Here is a 24,262-nt window from a genome sequence, read left to right on the forward strand (position 1 = left end):
GTTGTGTATGTCTCTCGCCCTCAGCGAGTCTGTGCAGGTGAAGAAACCTCTGAACGCCTTTATGCTCTACATGAAGGAGACGAGACACAAAGTGCTGCAGGAGGGACGAGCGCGAGAGAGCGCCGCCATCAACCGCATCCTGGGACGCAGGGTGGGAACGTTCTCATGTTATCTTTACTTTACTTATAAAATACTTTGCTCCTGAAAGAACACAGATGTCTTACATCTATTATAAATTTAGCTTTAGTAGATATCTTTATCTCTATAACAATTACCCAGTATCAAAGTAATCTAGTGTCCAATCTGTCACAGTGGCACGCTTTGTCGCGCTCCGAACAGTCCAAGTATTATGACCTGGCCCAGAAGGAAAGACAGCTCCACATGCAACTTTATCCTGGATGGTCTGCAAGAGATAACTACGTACGTATCCTCATTACTAGTATGTTTGCGCTACACGTTTCAGAAAGCTTCAGTTTCTACTTTTTCTTATTTTTTCCAGGGTAAAAAGAAGAGGAAGCGAAGGCAGCAGCCCTTAGTAAACTGTTCCAGGTCAGGTTAAAACAATCATTATCATTATTTAATGTGATTGAAAGTTTTAAAGTCTTATATGTAGTGAATGAAACTGTTGAACTGTAATGATTTCATTTATTCTGGCCGTGTCTAAATTACACAATCTGCATGGATACATACATGGACTTCTGGTGTGTGCACATTTAAGACCTTGTATCTTTACTATGTGCTCTAAATCCCTTCAAGTTAAGGGTGAAATGCTGCTGTTGTTTTTGTTCTGTACCTGGACTCTGACTGCTGGATGAGAAAACATGTGACAACACGTCCACCCAGTAAAATTACTGCTGATACAGTGGAATAAAACAATAACATTTACCATCCCTTCTCTTTATGAAATAATATTTTGGATCACTGTGTGATGTTTCTCAGTTCTCTTTAGCTTCCAGTAAAATTTGTACATCACAATAATTATTATTTTTTATATATATATTGAGAGTTTTATTTTATAATTTTTGGGGGGTTTTAATATTTCAGCTATGTTGAACATTTGATCTTTTTGAAGACTATATATTATAAAACATTTTTTTATTATATTATATTGTTTTAAAAGCTTCAATGATATTTCCAGCTATTTTAACTTTACACACACATATTCTTTTATATTATTTTTTCTAAAACATTTTTTGAATTTCATTTTTTATAAAAGTTCTGATACAAAAGTCTATATTCACTTTACATTAATCTTAGATTTCTTAAGAAAACATTTTTGTGTTGCTCATCCATTTTTCTTTTTTACAACATAAATGACATGTTATATTACAAAATGAGGTCTAGTAAAAATGTTTTATTAAAGTAATAAAGTGAAATTTTAACCAAATTAAAATAATTAAAATCAAACTGGTCTTTTGAGGACAGGTGCAGATGTCAGTGATGTAGTGCTGAACATAAGGTAACACTCAGAAAGTTAACTTGATAACTTTAATTAAGGACATTCTGTGCCAACTTTAAATCAGCAGCATTTCTCAGGGAGTTCTGGTGCAATCAAAAAAATATACAGGCAGTTGTTCTGTCACTGATACATTTACAATAAAGAATGCCATTAACGAAGAAAACAGTAAAACAAAGAACAAAAACAGACCACTGACAGCTCAGTGTCTCAATACTTTACACATTTGAACTATAATCTAGTACAGTAACACACAGTATTCATTAACTTATACTCATGAACACTCGCTCTGATAAAGACCAAAATAAAGTTTAGTCGCTAGCTTAGTTAGCTCCATTACCTTTGGTTTGGAATCTCTCACAAACCAAGACTCATTATCTCTTAATTTAGCTAACGTTACTTATTAATACAAGTTTAGCATGCTAAGTTAGCATGTGGCTACAACACTAAAGTGTGTACTCTCTCAAAGAGAGAGATAAACTTATGCTAAAACAAACCATGTGCTAAGATAAACTTATCTTAGCACTAGTAATGCTAAGTGGCTAGCAATTTTAGCTTTGGTCCTGGAACTGTGTAGCAGTCGTCAGTATGTTGGTGATGTTATAAAAGGAATAGTCTGGAGAACAACTACATAAAAGCATACCACTAGTTAAATAAGCATAAATGTTATAACTAAGCTTGAGATTTAAGCATTATTCAAAGTGAGTACATCCGTAGAAACTGAAATCAACTGGCTTGATTTGAAATTGACAACAATGCTGACAGCTGCTATGAACTAACTAGACTATTTACAGACTAAAGGGGAACATATATATACAGACAATGTCTTAATCAGCATTTTTCTTTCCTTCAAAAAGTCACTAACACAGCCACACACACTGTTAGTTTGACCAAACAGACAGCAACATCTCAAAATAAAGATGACCTCAAAAAACACACCACCTGAGAAACAGATTAAAATACTGTTTTTGTTTTAATACTGTCCAGACATTTTTTTTTACCTGGACAGTTATAAAAGTCTGAGGTTTCAGGAAAAACTACAATTATTTGGATGAGTGCCATCAAATAACTGATTTTATTTATAAAAGTTCACCATGAGTTAATTTTTGGGAATCAGTAGGTTGTTTACCAGTGATAGCCGTCACGCTGGTATCACAGCTGCTCATCTAAGCAAGCACATAATGACTGAGGTTTAACTGCAGAGACTTGTTATTTTAAAGTTAGATTGAGGCAGAGACTTTTTATCAGAACAGGACTGAAAGCGTTAATCCATTAATCGACTAGTCAATCAACAGAGAAACGGTCCAACTGTGATAGTTTCAGTCAAGCAAATAGTCAAACAACATCCAATAAACAGTCCACTTGACAATTTTCTTGATGTTTCATACATTGAACCAAAAACTGTTAAATTACTCTGCACTGAAAATCTTCATTAGTTGTTAAATCTCCTGTGATCGCCATCAGATATTCTCGAAATCTCTCCAAAGCCTTCGATTCAAGTTTGATGCCAATGGAAACACCATTAGGCTGCATTTTAAAATACAACTCGTCTAGTAGAGTGTTTTGTTTTTCAGTCAAACGCTCAAACACTGTCAGATGCTGCAAGAGTCGACCATATTTTACTGCGTCTTCTTGATCTTCAGCTGGATGACAACAAAAATACTGAAAGTTGTGAATATTGGGTTGCACTGTCCAAGAAAACAAAAGAGAAATACGTTTTAAGATAGTGTTTGATACTAGCTGTACTTAAGTGAAAATAATTTTCCTCATCGCTTTACACGTATTTTATCAGAAACCTGGTTTTACAGTCAACCTCTCGTACCTCCACTGATCAGTCTGAACATTTCCAAGGTAAGGGGAGGACGACTTCGCTGTGTCATTACTGTTCCAGTGCTGATTATTAAATACCAGGTGAATGTAATAATGTAAACGTTGTAGAAGATGGTGCACCCTCCTGTGCATCGTCTTCCTCAGTAATCAGGAGAAGAGATGGAAATGCTGGTTTCTAACCAATAACCTCCATCTCCATCATTCTCTCCATACACATTTCCTTCACCTCAGCTCAGTTAGCTCCCCTCTGTCCTCACTCGTCCCTCCCGCCCTCCACCATCCTGTATCTCTGTCGGCAGCATGAGGGCAGAGCTACTGGCCACTCGAACGCGACAGGAACCGTTGTCTGGACGTTCTTCTCCAAGAAATTGAAGATCCGGTTCCACCACGTCCTCGATAAGTAGTTGTTGGGAGACTGACGCAGCGCCTGATCAGAAATAAGCAGGAGGTTAAAACAGTGGAGCTACTATTAGCTAAATAAGCAGTTCATTATTAATTTTTCTGGCTAAAAATGCAAAAATGTCACAGACTTCAACTTCTAAAATGTGATACTTCGATGCCTTTGTACAATTTATATCATCATATATAAACAGAGTTCCAGAATAACTGTTTCATTTCTAAAAAATTGCATTATCACATACTGACAACCATAATTTCAATGACATGAAAAACAATTAACATCTGAAAACAAGAACTAAGATAAAATGTGATGAGAACTTCAAATTTATGAGTGTGTTCGGTGTGTGTCCACCTACGTGTGTGTTGGCCATGGTGTGGTACCACCAGAAGATCCTGGTGGTGACGATGTACGCGATCACCACGTCGACACTGTAGTGCTCGTGGCCGATCAGGATGCAGAGGACTCCCGAGACACTGAGACCCCAGCAGATCCAGTGGTACCACCACATCCACCGAGGAGAGTCTGCACACACACAAAAATTCAGCCAATAACTTAATTATCATTTTAATTATTATTTAATTGTGTAATTATTAGGTATTTTTCTTCTTAATTTAATTATGAATTTCACTCACACTCCTTGATGAAGAGGTAGGACAGAGTCAGCATGACCGTGTGTCCGCTGTACAGGAAGTCTCCACACATCATGTGGGAACCAGTCAGAGACAAACCTGAACACAACAAACAAAGACACTGTTTCCAAAGCACAATGCAAGAGGTTAATGGAAAATTGAATCTAATGGAAAATATGAATCTATTTTGTGGATTGGAGCTGCAAACAAAAAGAAAGCGAACAGCCCGTGATTTATAATAATAATAATACAAATTATTTTTTCTGTGCTAAGATATTTTACAGAATAAAAACAAACTGCTTTTTAACCACAATGCACATTTAAGTTTATATTAATAATTCATATTAAGTTTTCAAAAAAAGTCTTCAGTCTGATCCTCCGTCTGACCTTAAAACTGAAGTTTATTCCTTAAGTTTCACTGTAAAATCAAAGTCCAGAGCCAAGGGCAGGCCTCTATGTTGTGTTAAATTGAGATGATATATGACCTGATATGACAACTGATTTGTTGAGCTTCCAGCCTTGTAAACATGTAATAATTATCATGACAACATATCAAAGCACTGACAAATGAGCTTGGTGTAAACATTAATACAAAAGTTAGTTAAAAGTCTTTTATCAAGCCATAAACCCAGGTTTGGTCACCGCATCATATCGTTTGCTATGAACTCTGTTATTGCCTCCATAGCCACTGTAATAAAACTCTATGTCTGGGTTTTTTTTTCCATCTCAAACTAACTTCCTGTTGTTTTTTGTTTACTGTGTTGACTCTACTGGGAGCTGTGGTCCTGACTTGCTGTTAAATCAACAACTAGACTGAAGATTTTACATTTTTTAATACTATGATATTCATCAATCAGCCCTAATGCAAAGACCAGATTCTCTGTTCTTGGCCTGTGAACTTAGTTAAATATCATTAGTTAAATCATATCTGACTATAACTGTTTGTTACCTCCTCCTGAGATCAGCCTCAGTATCCTCCATATTTTCCCAGTTGAGTCGTTGTACAGCTGCAGAGAGTCACACAAAGAAACTTTGATGAACTGTATGCAAACCACATGTAAATGTGTGGTAAATGTAAATAAATGAGTACCTTTGGAGCGCACACCATGTGTTTTCCAGGCACTGGCAGAGTGGTGATGTACATGGTGATGCAGCGATACATGTAGAGAGTCCCAATCAGGAAGAAACAACGACGACCCACTATCGCTCTGCAGTCACAGAGACACAGAGAAACGGGTTTCACAAATATTTATTTACAGTCCAGGACTGGGTTGCACCAGCTTTTTTGGAATCCAGTACCTAAATTTGTCTTACACGTTGATCTACCAGCTACTGTAGCTTCACATCAGTTGCATTCTAGGATTAAAGGATAGGTTTGCACTTTTTCCAGTCCAGTGCCCACGTAAACACAGAAACTGGTTTTTCTTGCTGTAATTCCTCCTATTAATACAGAGCTTTAAAACATCACTCTAAAAGATGCTTCCAATGTTGGTTATAGGGAACAAAATCCACTGTCGACTGTGCAAAAGGCTTCTACCTGCTACATTAATTCAATTCAATTTTATTTGTATAGCGCCGAATCAAAAAAGAAGTTATCTCAAGGATCGCAAAATTATATAGAAAACCCAACAATCCCATTTGAGCAGCACTAGGAGCAGACATAGAACTAGGCTCATGGTGGGCGGCCATCTGCCTCGACCAGTTGGGGTGAGTGGAAAGAGGAGAGAGAAAAGAACAGGCAACAAAAACAGGCAACAAGCAGCAAAAACATTGTTTTATATTCAAATTGTATTTCACATTTTACATATGATCTGTCTTGGATGCTTTTTAAGGAGTTATTGGGACATCCTACAGCGAATTCCAGTAGTTGAACAGTGACACCAAAGAGAGATTTACGCTGACAAGCTCTGGAAAATATTCACTTTAGTTAAGTTGCATTCATGTGAACCACTACAGCTGTAAATAATGAGGTTGAGACATTTCATGCACGATTCCAGTCGGTTGGTTAGTACTAAGTAGGTCACAGCATCTTTGGTCTGCGAGTCCAAAACCACACAGTGAATTCCCGCCTTTAATAAACTCAAACTGCCTAAGCCTCATATTAGCTTTAGATACATATGAATAGTTTTTCCACAGAATAAGGATCGTGCATTTTGACCCCCCATCACTAGAGTTAGGAAAGGATCAGTTCACAGCCTGTATTGTAAAAGGAAAGATTATAAAACCTGTTTCTGTGTCCATAAAAGGACCTGAACGTTGTTTTAGGACATGTTTCTAGCAGCTGTGATAGACAAATTCAAAACTTCTCAAAATCAAACTTTTAAACTAAATGTTCTGATGATCTGATATTTACTTTGTCAATAACTATAGTATAGAGTTCTTAATAAAAAGGAAAAAGCCTCATACTTATGTTTGAGGAAGAGCCACTGGATGAGCCAGAGTCCGACCAGGATCAGTCCGTTGGCCTCAGTGACTGTGAAGGCCCAAGGCACTCGGTCTACATAGTCGAAGAACTTGTCAGGTAGTGGTGGGTTCACCGACTTGTCCGGCACCCTCTCGTGAACGATGGTGATGACAACGGTGGTGAAGATGAGGTTGAAGAGGGCGTAGAGGAAGGCCACGCCGGTCTTCCACCACTCTTTTGGGAGGCGGTTCGCCCGCTCCTCGGACACAGTGATTTTAACGTAGTCGCAGTGTCGTTTCAGTCCATTGCTCAGAGAGTGGATCAGCTGGTTCTGTTTGAACAGGCTGCTCAGTTTGTTTTTGCCATCGTGGGCATCAGACTGGGGCGCCGGCATGGGGGAGTGCTGTGCTGGGTTACCGTTTGCAACCCTCTGAGGCGTAGAGGAATTCGTAGTGGTCACGTTAACTTCCACATGGGGACGCTCGTCGTTCTGGATCAGTTCTGACGCAGCCATCGATTCCTTTATGACGTGTAAAGGATCACTGGACCAGTAAGAAAGACTCGCTGGTTCCTCAGTTAACCAAAGTCTATAAGAGACATTAGAGGATCAACATAAACCAGCTTGAGTGTGTTGGTTTAGCGGCTCGTGGACGTGCTCAAAAATATTGCTTTGTCAGGTATCGACTGCTTTGTCACGGTTCAGGTAAGATCGATAATCCAGTATCAGTGACGAACAGGTCAGTGCTGGAGTCTGGAGTTCTTTCTTCTGGTCAGTCTAGTCACATATGATGAGATCAATAAGAGACCGGTGAGGTCACAGGGCAGGAAGGTGATTGGTCGATCCAGTCCAGGCAGGATGATTCAGCACAAACCTGAAAAACCACAGAACACATCTTTACTTTAACTGTTCAACACAAAATGAGACTTCCTGTGAAAATATACCACAAGTAAAAATAAAAAGCCATTTTGCGTCAGAGCAGATCTTCTGTGTCAATGCAACTTTACGTCACTGACAATTGAACCAACTCAAACTTTAATATTTTATTTTATTTGTTGGTAGACAGAAAACAAAACTGAAACTATTCTCACTATTTAATAATAATTTTAATGATTCGCTTTAAATAAATGTCGTTCGTGAGCTACCTTTAAACATGATGAACAGTAATATAGTAATAAAGTAATGATGAAATTAATAAAACATGAAGTTATCTGCGTATAAATAAGCATTTATCAGTATTTTGATAAAAAAAAGCAATATTGAGCAGATGAAATGATGATAAACATAACTGTGATTTTACAACATTGTAAAATTAACAAAAATGAAAATAATATAAATTAAGTTTGCAAGAGAAGTAAACTTTTACCTGCAAACTTCATTTTATATTTCTGTTATTTTTGCTACATTCCCAACTGTTTATTCTTCATTCATGAAACTTTAATTATTATTCAAACATTGTGCACTAATCAAATGTTCAACCTCAGACAATCGCTGTGTAATCCGGCTCTCCTGTGTGCTGTATTTTTAGCAGCAGCAGTAGTATTTTGTGCTTACTCTTTCCTGGTAAATCAACAGAATTCTTAATGAAGTTCTGAACTACACACCTGCTGTCGCCCGACTCTTCTGGAATCTGCTGTGGTTCTATGCAGGAATGTTCTTATCTCTGCAGTTAATCAAGTTCATATGGGTTCACCGACACACACAGCTGTTGTGAAAATGCACATTGAGAGTGTTTGACTTCAAATGACCTGAGCGAGGCACTCCCTGTAAAACAGACACACCCTCCTACACACACTCACATACCGTTGATGCCACAGCACTGACACATGTGACATCGGGAAACATAAAACTAGTCAGACGGCGTTGACTAACATGTAGACGGTCGTTACTGGCGAGCTGGAGGAAGAATTTTCCTGCACCACTTAAAATAACACCTATGTCTGATGTTTTTTCTTTAGCTTCTTTCATGCCTTTTGTGGTGACTTTCATCTTTAATGCTTCCTGTTAGTAGACTTCTCATGCCACACGTACGTCTTGTATGATAGGTATGTATAAACGGAGGCACTAGAGCTGATTCTTATTCTACTGCAAACTTCCTTTACACTTCACCAACTTCTCCTGCTTTCTCACACAGTCATGTTTCATTAATTAAACTTGGTTTTCCACCTGTGTGCTGCCAGGTGATAACATTTCCTCCAACTTTGAACAATACCTCTTTGAGCTGTTTTTTTTTAAAGTGCTGCAATGTCAGTAGCAGCTGTATTAATTAATGGCACATGGCTGTTGATAAATTTAAGAAATTCTTAATGACGTTTTGAATAGGACATATGACGGGACCTGAATCTATGGAATCTCTGCAGTTAAACATCAGTTTATCAACTGCGACAATTTAGACAATAATTTGGTGTTGCTCTGTATTAAAATGTAGATATAAAAGCAACTGTATTAAATAAATAATTATTTATTTAATAATTATTATATCTTCTTCTTACAGCTGCACTTTAACCTATTAAAATCACATTAGTGAACCTGTGAACATGTTCCTTCATCATCATAAACAGACAGACCATAGTTTATTTTGGCTCAGTCCCACATACACTGACAGAAATAGAGTTGGTGTTTGACTGTTTTGTCCACAGGATTTGTTGACTTAAACAGAAATACCTTAACGTGCATTTTTTACACTTTTTAAATCTACAATCAGCAAGTGCTTGTGTGTCTGAGTAGAAATTTAATATTTGGGAATGCCAAACACACCCTCCCTGCAGACAAGGACAGTATTGAAAAGTGTAGACGACTGCAGATCGAGTTAAAATGTGAGTCATGTCTCTCTCTCCTGCTAAATACCTCCTCTCCCTGCTGCCCCTGCAACATTTCACACAAAAGTGCATGTATGGGTGCAAATATGCACATGCATGTTGTGTGTTATGGTTAAAACTCTCAGCACAAAAAGTAAAACAGCTTTAAAACTATTTGCCCTGAAGCTCTAAAGCAGGCACGCTCGTGTTGAAACATCAGTTTATTTGAGATAGTCTACTCCTGCCAAAGCTCAGCACGTCTTTCTACAGCTTGTTACCTACAGACAGGTTAAAACATTTTCAGAAAGTCGTCAGGCACCATCATTTAGACGGCAATGGTAAATGTAAATACAATGTTTACCAATGAAACCTCATCAGAAACACCTCAGATTTGTATGATTTTTGGAGTATTGGTAACGACACCTTGGTCTTTGGAAAACTGGGGTGCACATTTGACAGGCTATTCTGACATTATTGACCAAACAACTAATAGATAAACAAAAAAGAACAGTTTAACAATAGTTCTAATATTTTAACAGCTCCATTTCGCCTATTTTCAGACATTCAATATTGTCACTGCTTAAGTGAGGAAAAAATACTGTCATTAATAAAATTATCATCTATTCCAACCACGTGTTACACATGACAGATGTAATATAACTGCTAATTGTTCTGTTTTTCTAAGGAGGACAAATGAGCTCTTTCAGTTGTAAAACGGATTTTCAGGGCCCAAACCATCCCTAAATCACCTTCTGCATGTTGCTTCTTCATGTCACATCCTGTTTACAGCCCTGCAGAGTAACAGAAACAAACCCTAATCAAGTTAACATCATGGGAATTCAATTTCCCCACATTAGAGCTGATTCATTAACGCAAGACTGACAGGAAGGAGAGTTTTAACAGAGTTGCAACTAAAAAACGGAATAAAACTAAGGCTGCTACCAAGGTTTGCTTCTTCATTCATTTGTTTTTCTTGTCAATTTGGTGTAGAATTGGTGAAAAATACCAACCAAGTATCTTTAAATGTGTAGTTTGGTCTGTCCAACAATCAGAAATCTAAAGACAGTGAGTTCATGACAAAAGCTGCTCAAACTAGGACTAATAAATGTTAAACTGAAAGTTATAGACCAAACAACAAGACAACACAAAATGACATTACACTGGTAGCAAAGGAAACCAACCAGAAGAAAACTAAACCAAATGAAAAACAGCCACCACATAACCAAAATGAGACATTTGACCAAAAACAGATGCAAAATGACTAAAACCATACACAAAACAAGATGAACAAGACACACGAAGAGAGCAAAAATAAGACTGAATGAAGAGAAACAGACACAAAACTAATAAAGATACATAAAGAAAAAGCAAAGCCAGCCTCCAAATGACAACAAGAAGCAGACAAACTGACTCCAAACCCACAAAACGACTGAGAACTGATACCAAACAACCAAAACCAGACCCTCCACAGACCGGGGGGCCCCGTCTGTGCCCAGGGGCCCATTTCCCCCTAATACCGTCCGTGCTGATGAATCCATCGTTTCAACATTTTTACTTTTTACAAACGAAGCATGAAAAAGTTGTTTTTTTTAAGCGGGGAGAAAAAGTCAGGAAAAGTCCTTTTGCGGCTTTGAGACGACGACATTACCTTCTGAACAGCTCACCTGTGCGCACGGTGAGCGACACATGTCGGTGTCTTTTCACTGTTAAAGAGCTAAAACAGGCTGAGAGGTGAAGAACGAACACACACCTACCGTCCACCGCTGTTTTTCACCCTTTCCCTTCACATCCGGTCAGTTTTATTCCGTTTTATCTCCAAACTGCACTTTTCCTCCTCCGGCTCGCGTGCCCCTCTTTACCTGTGAGCGCGCTCCCGTTTGTCCGTGAGAACGCGCCCAGTGACCCCGCCTTTCACAATCCAAATATGGTGCGGCAGCTTCCGCCGACGCGCCCTTCGGCTGCACTCGGACATTTCCGTAAATCCGAGATTTATTACGGAAGTAAATTCGTTAAAGTTTATTTGGAGTTGTCTAAACACGTTAAAGCTGATGTTCATTAAATTGAATTACTCTGCACTTATTAATGTTCACTTTCCACATCACACCTGCATTGTTTGTATCCACATTAGTCATTTTTTTCACTTTTAATTACACAGTTGAGGATTGTGTTTAGTAAGAAGTCCTACTTGTTATTTGTTTTATGATAGTGTTGCTTCAGAAATCCACGTGTTTGACTGACTGTCTCGCTACAACACTTTTGCATTTTAGTTATTTTGTACTACTATGAAGAATCACACTAAACCATTTAGGGTTTTAACAACTGGGGGAATTTTATTTGTGTGTCTGGTTATGTGTAAAGTTATTAATGCTAAATAATAAATAAATGTGGATTTTTACACCAGAATTAATCTATAACAAATCATTAACTTTTTGATCAGTGTTTACATCTGCAGATTGAAAAAGTTAAGCATTAACATAACATTTAAAATGAGTGTACCCATTAGTCAGTAGTCAGTCAGGTGTGTCGGTACAATCAGTACACCTTAAGAGGTACTCTATAAGATACTTCCACAGAGTTGGGAAGCTTTTAGTAGACACAGCCAAAGCTACAGATGCTGAGATTTCATGACTTGTATTACTTAAGCTCCTACACCCACTGGATCCTGCTTCTTAATACCTCTGTGTGGGTGTTTCATCACTTCAGCTTGCAAAACAGTTTCTCTGTAAAGATTCTCAGTCATCCAGGTGAAGGTATCTGAAAGTTGAGTCAAGTCAGTTATCTTAACTTTATATTTAGCAAAAACAACAAGAGGAAACTGGTCATGGCAGCAGCAGAGTTTCAGTGAAAAGGCGATAAATCACAAAACAAACATCTGCTGTAAGGCTGATGTCACTGATACTAATGACTCACAGATTAATTGGTTAAAACTCATTTCCCGTCAGTAGGCAACACCCTAAACTGATTGTGTCAGCAAATATGAGGTTATGACCAAATATGCTAATATACAGTAGCTCACATGATTCGTTGTTCACTCGTTGAATTAAGAGGGACAAAATAATAAAGATATAATAAATAATAATAAAAACACACCCTCACCAAGGTTGCTAAATTATCATTATTTTTGGTAAAGAATTGTGTAAAGCTTGAAAGAAGGAAACCTTCATCAAAGAATCTGACCAAGGAGCATTAAATTAAACAATAAACTAAACTGGCACAGTACAAGCTAGATAACCTAAAAATATTATATTATAGATATTATTTTAATTATAAAACATAAAAGCTGTTGTTTTCACCATAATGTATGACCATATTGGAAAAAATGATTACAGTAACAACACAGTGATGATAAGTAAAATAGAGTAAAAGTTAAATGAAGTTTGGTGTGTGGCTGTCGCACTGCATTTTTCCACCAGAGGAGGCTCATTATCTACTGAAAAAACACAACTCATGTCCTGACCTGGTGACATAATGATATGTCAAACCCTATATTTATACACACATGCAAATTCTCTGGATACTGACAGCTGAAATGACAAAGAGGAGGCGTGTAAGTTAGATTTATAGAAGTGTTACAATTAGAGGTCACAGGATTAGTGGTGCAAAATAAATTATTCACACTGTACAGCAAGTTACAGTACCATATTTGCAGTATATTTATCCACAGACAACAGTATTTAATGTTTTCTCTCCTCATCTTCTCGTCTTCTTTGTTGTCTCTGTTTAGTGTGGTGCACTCATCGACACACAGCACAACGAGGGATTGTCTTCATTTAAATGAGCTGAATGACCATATGTTGGGAGACAGTCTTGAGTAACTGTGGTGTATTTAGCTGGTAAGTAATAAGTTCCCACACTTGAATTTAAAACCCTCACTTTTACAGTTGTATGTAGAAAAAAAAAAACAATTCAGCATTTTTTATTCAACAATGAGCCAAAACAAAAGCTCATTTAGCAGAAGGCATTGTTCTAAGGTGCAATCTAGTTCAATAGGCCTGATAGATTGATTATAATCTTAATCCTGTTTAATTTCACTTAACAATCATGCTTCTTCTGAGCCTAGTTCTTGGATTCAATGAGGAGATGCTTGACCTTTGACCTCCAAACACATGCAGCCATGACTCCAGCTGAAGATGGAAACAGACAGCTGACAGAGACTTTGTGGCTGCTGAAGACAAACTCTGAGCTTTCTGTCTCTGACGAGCCGACCGACAACATACTCTGACATGGACAACGCTGAAAACCTGTTTAATCCAAGGTACAAACCTACATCAATCTTTACTTTCTGTGTGTTTTTGTATATTTGTTTTTGTGCATGTTAGGCATGCAGTCTGTGGTATAGTTTTTAAAGATGTTAATACAAAGGTAGTAACAGAGCATTTAAAGGTTCAATTTAAAATTAAATGAAGCCAATTTGCACTGATATTCAGCACATTTAATTAGCCCTGTGATATTTTTAAATGTTAAAGAAATATTATTTGTTTTTTTAACTTCATTCATGGCCATTAATCACAATATAGGTAGTAAAAGCAAAACAATCATTTCCTTCATTTCAACAACTCAGTGAAAGCAAAACCTGAAGCACAAATGATGTAAACTTGCTTAGTAAGATTTGAGATAAAGTGTTTTTTTTAAACAATGACACATATTTGTGTCTGTTAACGTCTTTCTTCAACTTAATGTTGACATTATTAAAGATCAGTGCTTCGTGTGTGTATGTGCTGCAGCAGTTCATGTTATTTATAGCAGAAGGTCCGGCTGCAGCTGTTGCGCCTCTTTCTACATTTCAGTAGTTTGGCAGCTGAAGTTCACGTGTGTGTGTGTGTGTGTGTACTTTTATTAACAACACTGTCAGGAAATATAATCTCTTCATTTGTTCTGGGGACTCCAAATGTCCCACAATGTAAACCATTCCATTTTAAAGTTAAATTGTTTTTTGTATGTATTGTTTGTTATTTTCAAAACTTTCCATGTAAAACTAACAATAATATAATGACATTTGTACATATGTGTAAATATGTCAAAGTCCTCTCTATGCACTACTTGTTTAAGGCAAGATTATTGCAGCACTTTGCAGCTATGCTTGTAGTAAAATTGTAGCATCTGTGCCATCTCATTGTCTATGTAATGGGGTCAGTACATAGACAACGAGGGCAGTTTGAGGGTTGACATTTTGATGATGTGTTATTTGTGCAATCCACTACTGGGTTTTTTTCTACTTAATAACTTTTAAACATACATTAGAAGAACAGGGAGACTCTTAAAGGACTGCTACAATGTGCAACTTAAATATATACAGATGATGCTGAATTATATTGTAAGTGTGTAAGACTAACAAAATCTAATGTAAACTGCCACTGTTGGGACAACAACATCGGTCTTTCCAATGCATTGGTGTTATTCATCACACCTCTAAAATTGGGATACCAGCAGCTGTGAAAAGACAATGCTTTTGTTTGTTTTAGTGTAAATAAGCAAAGCTGACATAAAGAAGGTCAAGGTACTGGCCATATACTATGATCTCTGGCTAAAATTGGCCAAAGGTTGAATGTGTTTGTGTATGCAAATGCTAACCAGACATACAGCTGACAGGTGGATATATAACATTTTGTTTATCATTATGCAAATAGAATGGTTTCAACATGTCTTTTGATGATAGCATTATTATTTTCCATCCTCAAACCAGCATCTCTCTGAATGTCAGTGAAAGCTCTACCTAACCAGTAGTGAGGTAGCATGTTTTAAATTGTCTATGAAGACTCTCAGGCAGTTATTAACATTATTATTATATTAACATAAATGTATTTAACATTTAGTGTTTTTGCCAGTGCTTTTATCCAAATCAACTTACAAGTGAGGTACAAGGAGGTCTTGCCCAAGGACCCCTACTGGAGGTAGGCAACAGCCAGGATTCAAATCCAGTCTACCACATCCCGGTTCAGCGACCTTACCACTTCGCTATCCAGCTGCTGCGTGGTTTTTCAAAAATAGCTTTTCATTGACAACGGGATTTGCTTTGAGTTCTTTACCATCAAACAAGTCCAGTTGTCGCTGAACAGTAATTTTTGGACACATATTATCATTCAGAGAGACATTTATATTAAATTTGACTTTGACTAAAACTTATTTCCTTGTAATATACTGTATAATGGAGTAGAAGTACCTCAAAATCTCAGAACAATACTTGATTAAATATAAATTTCACTGTTATTAGCTTAGATTTTTCTTTTGAAAATACATAAAAAATTTATAAATTGGTTTAGATGTTTTACTGTATTTAAACACACGAAAACACAGTGTGTTGTCATCCACCAGCAGAATGAAGGAGAAACTCTTTGTTTGTTCTTTCTGAATAAGAACTAGTTTTTCTGTGAAATGTTCAGTAAGGTATTAGTGTGTCAGCAGGTGTCTACCTGTCCTTCAGATGTCAAACAGGAAGTGTCCTGAGGTGGACTGAGACAAGAGGGTTTTATTTTTGTTTTGATACAGAAATAAATCCTCAACTTCCTCCCATCAATTAATTTTGCCATTTCATCGTATCCAGCCCTCTGGCGATTACAAAAATTCTTTCCTGCAAGATGTAATCTACCTATATAAACATTTGACAAACGTCGCGTGTGTTGAAGACATCACAGTTTGTTGGTTTGCATACTGTCAGTCATGGCACATCAGGAAGTCACTTTAACACGTTAGTTTATGTTGTAACTCGTGTGTTTGCAGTAAAGAACGTCCAAACCTGATAAGATCTAGAGGTAATTCTTCATTCACGTCACAAACAGTAATCATTAATTCACAGGTGAAAAAGGCTTGACACTTTATTTGAACTTGTTTCTACTTGTTTCAACTTGAGCTTGTGCCAGTCACCTTAAGACTTGAACTTCAATTTGTATCATTTGAGACCTGACATGAACCAATCTCTAAGATTTGACTTGATTTTGATTTGATTTGAACATGTCTAAGTTAAAACCTGAATCACACTTGTTCCAGTTGACTTATAAATTAATTTAAACATGTCTTAAATGACCTGACATAAAGTAGTTTCAGTCTTGAGTTGGAAAGGCTTTAACCAATTTGAAGTGTAACTTTTTACTTGAACTTGTCCTGAGACTTGTATTTGTTTCTCTTGACTTAATATTGGTCAAGTACTTACTTTTCTAAACCGAGCTGAATTGTATTAAAAACAATCAGATAAATAAATGTAAACTTTGTCACAACAGCGTTTTATTCTCTCAGAAGAGGACCACAGTATTATTGAATTTAGGAACATTTTCATTTTGATTTTGTCTCTCATTAACTCTAATGATCTGTCTGTGTCTAAGCCTGGCAGCGGCTCTCATGAAGCTTGATCCCGAAGATGGTGAGCAGATAATGGAGTATATTAAAACTCACGCCCTGCTGACGAGAGAGAAAGCATGTAAGAGAAAACATGGAAGGAAAGGGAGGCGGTAATATGTTACACAGTAGCTAGTGAATAACATTATAATGACCAAGTTTTACAGCTATTGTGTTCACTCATGTGCATGAATTTAAAACTTCATATTGGAAACTCTGTTGTTTTTAAGTGCTACAAGCGTCTGTCAGAGAACAGAAGAAACTACTGGTTGAAAATGCCAAACTGAAGAAAGACATTGAACAACTGAGGATTCAACTGCAGGAAAAACAAAGGAGACGCACTGGTACACACACAATTAACTCACACATATTTTAATTACCTAATGCTTAACCTAAAGGTAACCCTTAAACAGCCTCTTAAAAAATTTGGGGAATTAAATATCTCCACTTTCATAAAATACTTCTATTTAAGTTTTCTGAAATATATAATTTCCCAAAAATGTTGTATATTTTCAAAACTTCTGAAATTAGTAAATAGCTTCAGTTTCCATCATAATTTACAAAAATATAAAAATTTCCCAAAAGGTTATCCTCTCTTTCTAAAAAATTCTAAAGGTTTTTAAAGAATTTTTTTCAGTTTCCCAAATTAAAGTAAATACAAATAAATTTCTAAAGAGACACAAATACAAGCACACAGATAAATGATGAAGATGATTGTCTTTCACTCTCAGTTGTTTCTGTGTCGACTGTGGTCTGATTTAAATAAACACTCAACCAGTCTGAATTACTTACTTACTTAGATATTTAAAAAAATATATTAAGGACTTTTATACTTCTATCTAAAAGAAAAAAATCATTAATTAATAATCACAAATTAAATTACTGCATGTATTTTGTTGTTTTGACCTCAAAATATCTGCCTTATTTTTCCCTCTTTCAGCGAAGGCTTTTCTCTCTCCAGCCCCACCTCCCCGAAGTCTTAGCTCTGACCCTTGCACACCTGTCGATCCACCTGCCTCCCCCGTTGGAGCTACAGCTTCTGTTCCTACAAAGACACTTCCTCCCTCTTCATCATCACATGAGCGGAGAGATGGACAGAACAGGAGAAGCAGAGGAGGGAGGAAAGGTGAAAGAAAGGAAACATGATAGGAAGGGTGGAAGGACAGATGGAAGTTAGGGAGCAAAAGTAGAAAGTGAAAGGAAGGAGGGAGGGAGGGGAAGAAAAAGACTGACTGACTCTCTCTGTCTTAGCTCGTCCCACCTCTGTCTCTCTCCCGCTGGGGTTGGACCCTCGGGTTGACGTGTCCCGACTTGACCTGAGGATTGGACGGATCCTTAGCGGCCGGCACCACCCGCTGGCCGAGAGGATGTCTGTGCTGGAGGTGGATGTGGGAGAGAACTCCCCCAGGACGGTTGTCAGCAAGCTGGGCGAGATAACAAAACTGGAGGAGGTAACACGTTTCAGTTCATTCTCAAAATATTCTGTGAATACTTATTTTATTTTATACCAGTTAAACATATCAAAGTAGAACTTGCAACATCATTTAAACATATTATTTCTATTATTTCTATGTTCCTTTTCCTCTACTCTGCCTTGTTTAAAGTCTGTATTTTTGTTTTTTGGCTGCCCTTGTTTCTTTTCTTCCATTATCCATTCCTCCCATCTTCCTTTTTGTCTCCCTATTTTCTCAAAACTTTATTATTTTACACTAACACTGACTGTATAACAATTATTTCACCTATGTTGTGTGTTTGCAGCTCCAGGGCTGCCTCACTGTGCTGTTGTGTAATGTTAAGGCCTGTAAACTGAAGGGTGTGGTCTCCCAGGCCCGCGTCCTCTGTTGTTCCACCTCAGATGACTCCATTGAGCTCCTGGCGCCGCCCTCAGGCTCCACCCCTGGAGACAGAGTCACCTTTCTCAATTTCCCCGGTAACCATGAAATTAGATTTAACTAAATATTATAATAATGAATGAAAACTTGGGACTCTTGTTTGTACTTGTTATTTTAGACTTTGGACTAGCTACTGGACTCCAGCTGGAACAGCATGCCCTTCATGTTAATAAATAAAACAACCTGGGCATGCTCCTCAGTGTGAGAAAATGTAATAAAAATCACTTAAATACAAGGTACAGTGATATTCTAATATCTTTTTTAAGATAACCACAAGCCTGTGCGCTCTATCTCCACATGCTCAGGTGACCCAGACAGGGAGCTGCAGGCAAAGCAAAGGATTTGGGAGCTTCTTCAGCCCGATCTTCAGGTCGACTGCAGGGGTGTAGCCACCTATAAAGGCTGCGGGTTCGAAGTGAAAGGGAAAGGGCTGTGCAGAGCCCCATCGCTCACCAACTGCATCATCAGATAGACAGAATGAAGACAACAACACGCAGCACAAGATGTGTTCATGACATTATGTGTACCACAGCGCAGTCATTGTGAAAAACCTGCTCTGCTGTGACTAATGGTTGAAGCTAGTGCTGTTACATAACAACAGAAGAAAACAGGTCATTGCATCACTGTGATTTATTCATTAAAACACTTGATGTCACAATCATAAGTTTCTTGGGTGTTGTTGTTTAAATAAGACAATGACAGTATAAATGCATTTAGACAAGAAAGTCCTCTCTTCTAATGCCTGATTCAAAAACAGTCCTTGTTTTTGTTTCCTGAAATGCTCAGAGCTTCTGAGATGCTGATAGAGACATGCATGAAAAAAATATAATAAAAAGTTAGGTACTATAGAACCTTTAGAGACTGTTGTCATTTGGGTTAAATACATATTCATTTTCAGAGTCGTGACTCAGTCAAACCTGAACAAACAGACCTCGAACACAGTGACAGATTCAATGGGACTTACATGTGCTAAGGATGTCATTACTCTCAGTGTGTATGTTGAACAAACATCTTCATAGAATAAAAGATGATCCTAACAACCACAGAACCTGATGATGCTCATGTTTTAAAGATCTGCTCTGCATTAAAGGAACCTAGTGAAAACTTTCAGAATAGCTAAATTCTAACATGTAACTGAAATGTGTGTCTCTCCCAGCTGTTATATTTGAAGTTAAACATGTACCAGACTTCAGCATCAGAGTGAGACCTCAGTTCTGACTTTCAGAGCTCGGTGGTGGTTTCTAGCTGAGAGGTGGAGCAATCTGTCTCTCAGCGGTTCACCTGTCATCAGTGGCCAGTCATAACTGTTGTCCAAAAACAAGACTCCACCTGTCACCACCTCAGCCAGAGCTCGTAACCAATGAGTTGTCTGCGCTAGGTAGTCGGACGTGTCAAGCCCCGCCTTCTTCACTTGGTCAGCATATGTGAGAACAAGTAACGCGTGACTTTGCCATTCAGGACCGAAGACTCTCTGAGACACAAAAAAAAAAAACACATGATATCGATACAGGATAATATTATTCAGGTACAAGTACAGAACATGAGTGTGTGTGTACCTCCACATGCTGCTCCAGATGAGCGTTGTCATGTGGTAGGTCAGCCCTCACAATCAGCACAAGGACGTGCACGCCCTCAGGACAGAGTTTGTGCACGCTCTGTGGGTGGGGCAGCAGAGGGGGCGTGTCAATCACCCTCAACACGAGGTCGCACTCTTTACCCTGTCGCCTGAAAAACCCCGGGTAATTTCGGCTGAGGACCTGGAACTCTGTCGTCACAGAATCAGCAAAAATGTGGGTGCCCGTTTGGAATCCATGTCCACCTATAAAAAAAAATGTACTAGTTGAATATGTCAAAAAAATTAAATAAAATTAAATAAAATTTGAGTCCATGCGACTAACTGACCAATCAGAGCATTCCCCACAGAGCTCCTCCCACTTTGCCTGTTGCCTAGCAGCAGGACATTCAGGACCAGGACATCCCGATCATCATCGTCGCCCTGACGAATCCACCTGCTGAGAATATTAACAGGCCTGTTGCCATGGCGACCGTCTCCCGTGCTGACCTCCATCTAAAGACGCGAGACAAATATTTTAAACAAATCTACGAATGAACTAAGTTTTAGTTTAAAGTTTCACAGAATTTCGTGGTGGAAACTAATGACAAACAGTATGTGCAAAAAGTCTAGCTTTACACGCTCTACTAAGATGCAGCTGATCGCAGTACATGAAAACACAGGTTCTCTTCACACCTTGTCATGTTGTCATTTCAGCAATCTTCATGCTCTGTAAGTTCTGCTTCCCTCTTCTATTGTCTGCTAGAACATAAACATAAATGCTACTGATCAGTCGTCAGATGTGTGCTGCTTCCAGGCTGTCAGTGAATGCGGTGAAAACAGTCTTTAAGTGTGAAGTCAAAGTGTGAACCGTCCAGTCTTTCAATGTGCAGGCCTCTGGCTTCACATCATCTTAGCCTCATCCGTAACATTTCTGCTTCTCCCACCACTTCCACGTTTGTTCACGTTGTATTTGCCCAGCTTGTGTGTACCTCATTGTCTCTGGCTCGCTCCAAGCTTGAAGCCCCACTACTTCCTGGTTTGTTTCAAAGTCCTAGTCTCACTCTTTGTTATGCTTACAGTTACAGTAGTTCTACATCTGTCCATTTCTTCATTTTGGCTCATGTTCTCATTATTTACTGAGATACTATCCTCCACTTGGAGTGATTCTGGGTTGTTTTACAGTCTTTTGTTCCTGTTTTTGTTTGTTCCTATTCAACATATTTGGGACCTCAAAATGTACTAAAAACATTTTTCTTTCAGGTGCTTTTCTCTGGTTAAGAGTAGTTTACGCGGTACTTCTCTTAAAGTATGTATAAAAACGTGTAATAAATAACATTGAGTCTTAATTCTAGTTCTAATTCTTTATTTTACTTATTTTAAAAATGTGTTTATTTAGAGCAGTAGTGAGCTTATGAAGAAGTGACTAGCCTTGGATTTAACACTAAACTGATCTAAACCTGATTTCGCCGGTTCATTATTATGATCACTGTAGCTATTAAACTTTAGAATCAGGTTTTCCACAAATTAAAACTGTAAGTTTAACAGAAATGTTAAAAATTAAAGGCTTACCTGCTTTACCCTACCAGAGGAGACAAACAGAGACACGTTTCCTGGACTTATTGATAAGGGAGGTTGGTTGTATGTGTGTAGGGGCGGTTACAGGTTAAATTATAACCAGAGCTGTTCATCTGCCCGTCAGTGCATTGTTTTATCAGGTTGTAAAAGCGACAAACATCCTGTAGTTTACATTTAAAGTGACACATTTGAAGTGTAGTGTAGTGTTGTTGTGGTTGTGGTGTATGAAAGACTACAACAGCCAAAATAACCAAAACAATAAAAATCTCATGGTGGTCATGATCTCTTCATAACTACTGTACAACTACGTATGTCACAATCATAAATACTGAGCACCTCTCAACACAGGGAACAGGGTGCCATAACAGAAACATAACTGATCACTATAACAGTAAATAGGATTGTTTCCTTCATCTACCAACTACTGTAGCTCCATCAGTTGCATTATTAAGACTTAAAGGATAAGTTCGCACGTTTTCCAGTCCAGTGCCCACGTAAACACAGAAACTGTTTTTTCTTGCTGTAATCATTCCTCCTATTAATAAAGAGCTTTAAAACATCACTCTAAAAGATGCTTCCAACGTAGGTGATGGTGAACAAATCACACATCCTTTGTGCAAAAAGGTTGTTTGTGTAGCGCCAGTTCACAAAAGAAGTCATCTCAAGGCCCTTTACAGTGTTTGAGGTTTAAGATTAACCAAATCATAAAATATAACTGTATACAGAATAATATAGAAAACTCAACAACCCCACTTGAGCAGCCCTAGGCGACACTGTTGTGTTGTGCACAGTTTCACTCTGTACAATGTAAACACAACTTATGGACATGACAACAAATGAGCATGCTGGTCTGAAACAGTGATCGATCCTCAGTGTGAAAGTGCAGCAGCTTCACTGACGTTCTCTGTTTTAATAAAGTCTAAAACTATCTGTGCTTCAGGCTGCTGCAGAGAGAAACATCATCATCTGCTACTAGTTTAGTCTGACAGAGTCTGAAACCGCAGAGATAAGATAATCTGAAACAGTTATTATTGTTACCAAGCTGCAGGCACATGCTTCTCTGTCTACACTTGTGAGAACTCCTATTAACGTAGGGCATTCCTTAGCCCCTAAATACAACCTAATTCCATATTTAACCTTAAAGGGTAGTTACAACCTCAAATCTTTTGGTTAGTACAACAAAATTGCTTAAAGCAGGTGAGGAACTGTATGAGGCTACAGCATTGGATCTGTATCTATGTGGTGCCTAAGCTGTAGGTACAGTGTAGACTTAACACAAAAGCATAAATCAAACTTTATCTGGGGGCCTACCTACTAGAACAACAATCTGCATCAACGTTGTATACCAGCCGAATTCAATTTGTTTCTGTTTAAAGTGCAAAAAATTATTTGGAGGAAAGTTAGTCTAAAGAACAAAGCCCGAAGCATCAATCAAAATAGCAAGACCTGGAATTTATAACTTTATTTGTAACAGTAGTAGATAGGGATAAACATGCATGTTTAAGCATTTGACAATCTCTAGCGGCTGCAGTGGACATTACATGGTAACCAACTATAAATAAGGTTTGCCAGGAGGAGGTTGGGCTGGATGGGTGGCCCAACAAAGCACAGGACGTTCACACATCAGACTGGAGTTTGAGTCCAGTTTAAGACAACTATCTGTTAATAATATTGTTACGTAACTGGTCTGAAGATCATGTTTGTCACATGATGAACATAGTATGAAGCTAAGGCATTTTTAGGGCTAAAAAGTCACATTTTTAGAAACCTTACCATGTTTATTTAGTGCCTAAACTTAACCAAGACGTTTCTGTGCCTGATTCTAACCAAATCGCTTTGTTTGAACAGACATACAGCCATTTCCACAAACATCTGCCTCCATACGTGGATAATTCAGGCAACATCAACTGATGTTTTGGCAGAGGTAATCCACAACCAACTGAAAACATAATATCTGACTAGCAATCAGTGACTAACAGCAGAAAGTATGAGCTGTGGTACTTTGCTGTTTTAATCACATTACCATCAGAACAATAGGAAAAACTGTGGATGAAATAAAATTGTGACATCAAGGAAACAGGGAAACATAGATGGTAAGGTGATGATAATGCAGATAGTGTGTGTGACTGACCTACACTGAACACGCACCAACAGGGAAGCTGGGAAACACGGATGAAAGAGTGACATAAACATGGAAAAAACTATGTACATGTGTTATCTTTATTACAACCATACCCAAAGTAAGGACAGCAATGCCCAACAGCAATCAACCACAGAAAAGGGAACACACACGTACTCTTTCCACTTTCACAGTATCAGTGAGACTCCAAAATGTCAAAATTGATTTTAAGGAGGTTTTGGGAAATAAAATTGAAAATAAATAAATACCCTTATAT

The 24,262-nt window shown here is 38.0% G+C and overlaps 3 protein-coding genes across 7 annotated transcripts; 1 reads left to right on the plus strand and 2 right to left on the minus strand.

Annotated features, from left to right (window-relative positions):
• Positions 1–1,431: 1,431 nt before the first annotated feature.
• Positions 1,432–11,401, minus strand: sgms2b (sphingomyelin synthase 2b). Of its 3 annotated transcripts, none has more exons than XM_026369257.1 (7): positions 11,270–11,401; positions 6,722–7,591; positions 5,406–5,523; positions 5,265–5,322; positions 4,319–4,414; positions 4,042–4,208; positions 1,432–3,713 (listed from the first exon to the last, which is right to left on the minus strand). In XM_026369257.1, exons 2-7 carry the CDS (start codon positions 7,231–7,233, stop codon positions 3,540–3,542), a joined length of 1,125 nt encoding a protein of 374 aa, XP_026225042.1. In that variant the 5' UTR covers positions 7,234–7,591; positions 11,270–11,401; the 3' UTR covers positions 1,432–3,539. The 3 variants fall into 3 exon arrangements, with proteins under 3 accessions (XP_026225042.1, XP_026225044.1, XP_026225045.1); XM_026369259.1 differs by having other exon boundaries at positions 11,266–11,393; XM_026369260.1 differs by lacking the exon at positions 11,270–11,401 and adding an exon at positions 8,322–9,116.
• A 2,232-nt stretch (positions 11,402–13,633) lies between these two features.
• Positions 13,634–19,366, plus strand: aimp1b (aminoacyl tRNA synthetase complex interacting multifunctional protein 1b). Of its 2 annotated transcripts, none has more exons than XM_026369275.1 (7): positions 13,634–13,770; positions 16,832–16,926; positions 17,075–17,188; positions 17,806–17,970; positions 18,096–18,295; positions 18,603–18,774; positions 19,042–19,366. In XM_026369275.1, the coding sequence occupies exons 1-7, from the start codon at positions 13,739–13,741 to the stop codon at positions 19,206–19,208; spliced, it is 945 nt and encodes a 314-aa protein (XP_026225060.1). In that variant the 5' UTR covers positions 13,634–13,738; the 3' UTR covers positions 19,209–19,366. The 2 variants fall into 2 exon arrangements, with proteins under 2 accessions (XP_026225060.1, XP_026225059.1); XM_026369274.1 differs by having other exon boundaries at positions 17,785–17,970; positions 19,042–19,364.
• Positions 19,367–19,391: 25 nt separating this feature from the next.
• Positions 19,392–21,937, minus strand: LOC113168275 (GTPase IMAP family member GIMD1). Of its 2 annotated transcripts, none has more exons than XM_026369288.1 (4): positions 21,861–21,937; positions 20,639–20,804; positions 20,293–20,555; positions 19,392–20,207 (listed from the first exon to the last, which is right to left on the minus strand). In XM_026369288.1, exons 2-4 carry the CDS (start codon positions 20,802–20,804, stop codon positions 19,932–19,934), a joined length of 705 nt encoding a protein of 234 aa, XP_026225073.1. In that variant the 5' UTR covers positions 21,861–21,937; the 3' UTR covers positions 19,392–19,931. The 2 variants fall into 2 exon arrangements, with proteins under 2 accessions (XP_026225073.1, XP_026225075.1); XM_026369290.1 differs by lacking the exon at positions 21,861–21,937 and adding an exon at positions 20,985–21,049 and having other exon boundaries at positions 19,394–20,207.
• Between the last annotated feature and the right edge of the window lie 2,325 nt (positions 21,938–24,262).

Source organism: Anabas testudineus, chromosome 18 (genome assembly GCF_900324465.2).
Source record: "Anabas testudineus chromosome 18, fAnaTes1.2, whole genome shotgun sequence".
NCBI classification, from domain to species: Eukaryota; Metazoa; Chordata; class Actinopteri; order Anabantiformes; family Anabantidae; genus Anabas; species Anabas testudineus.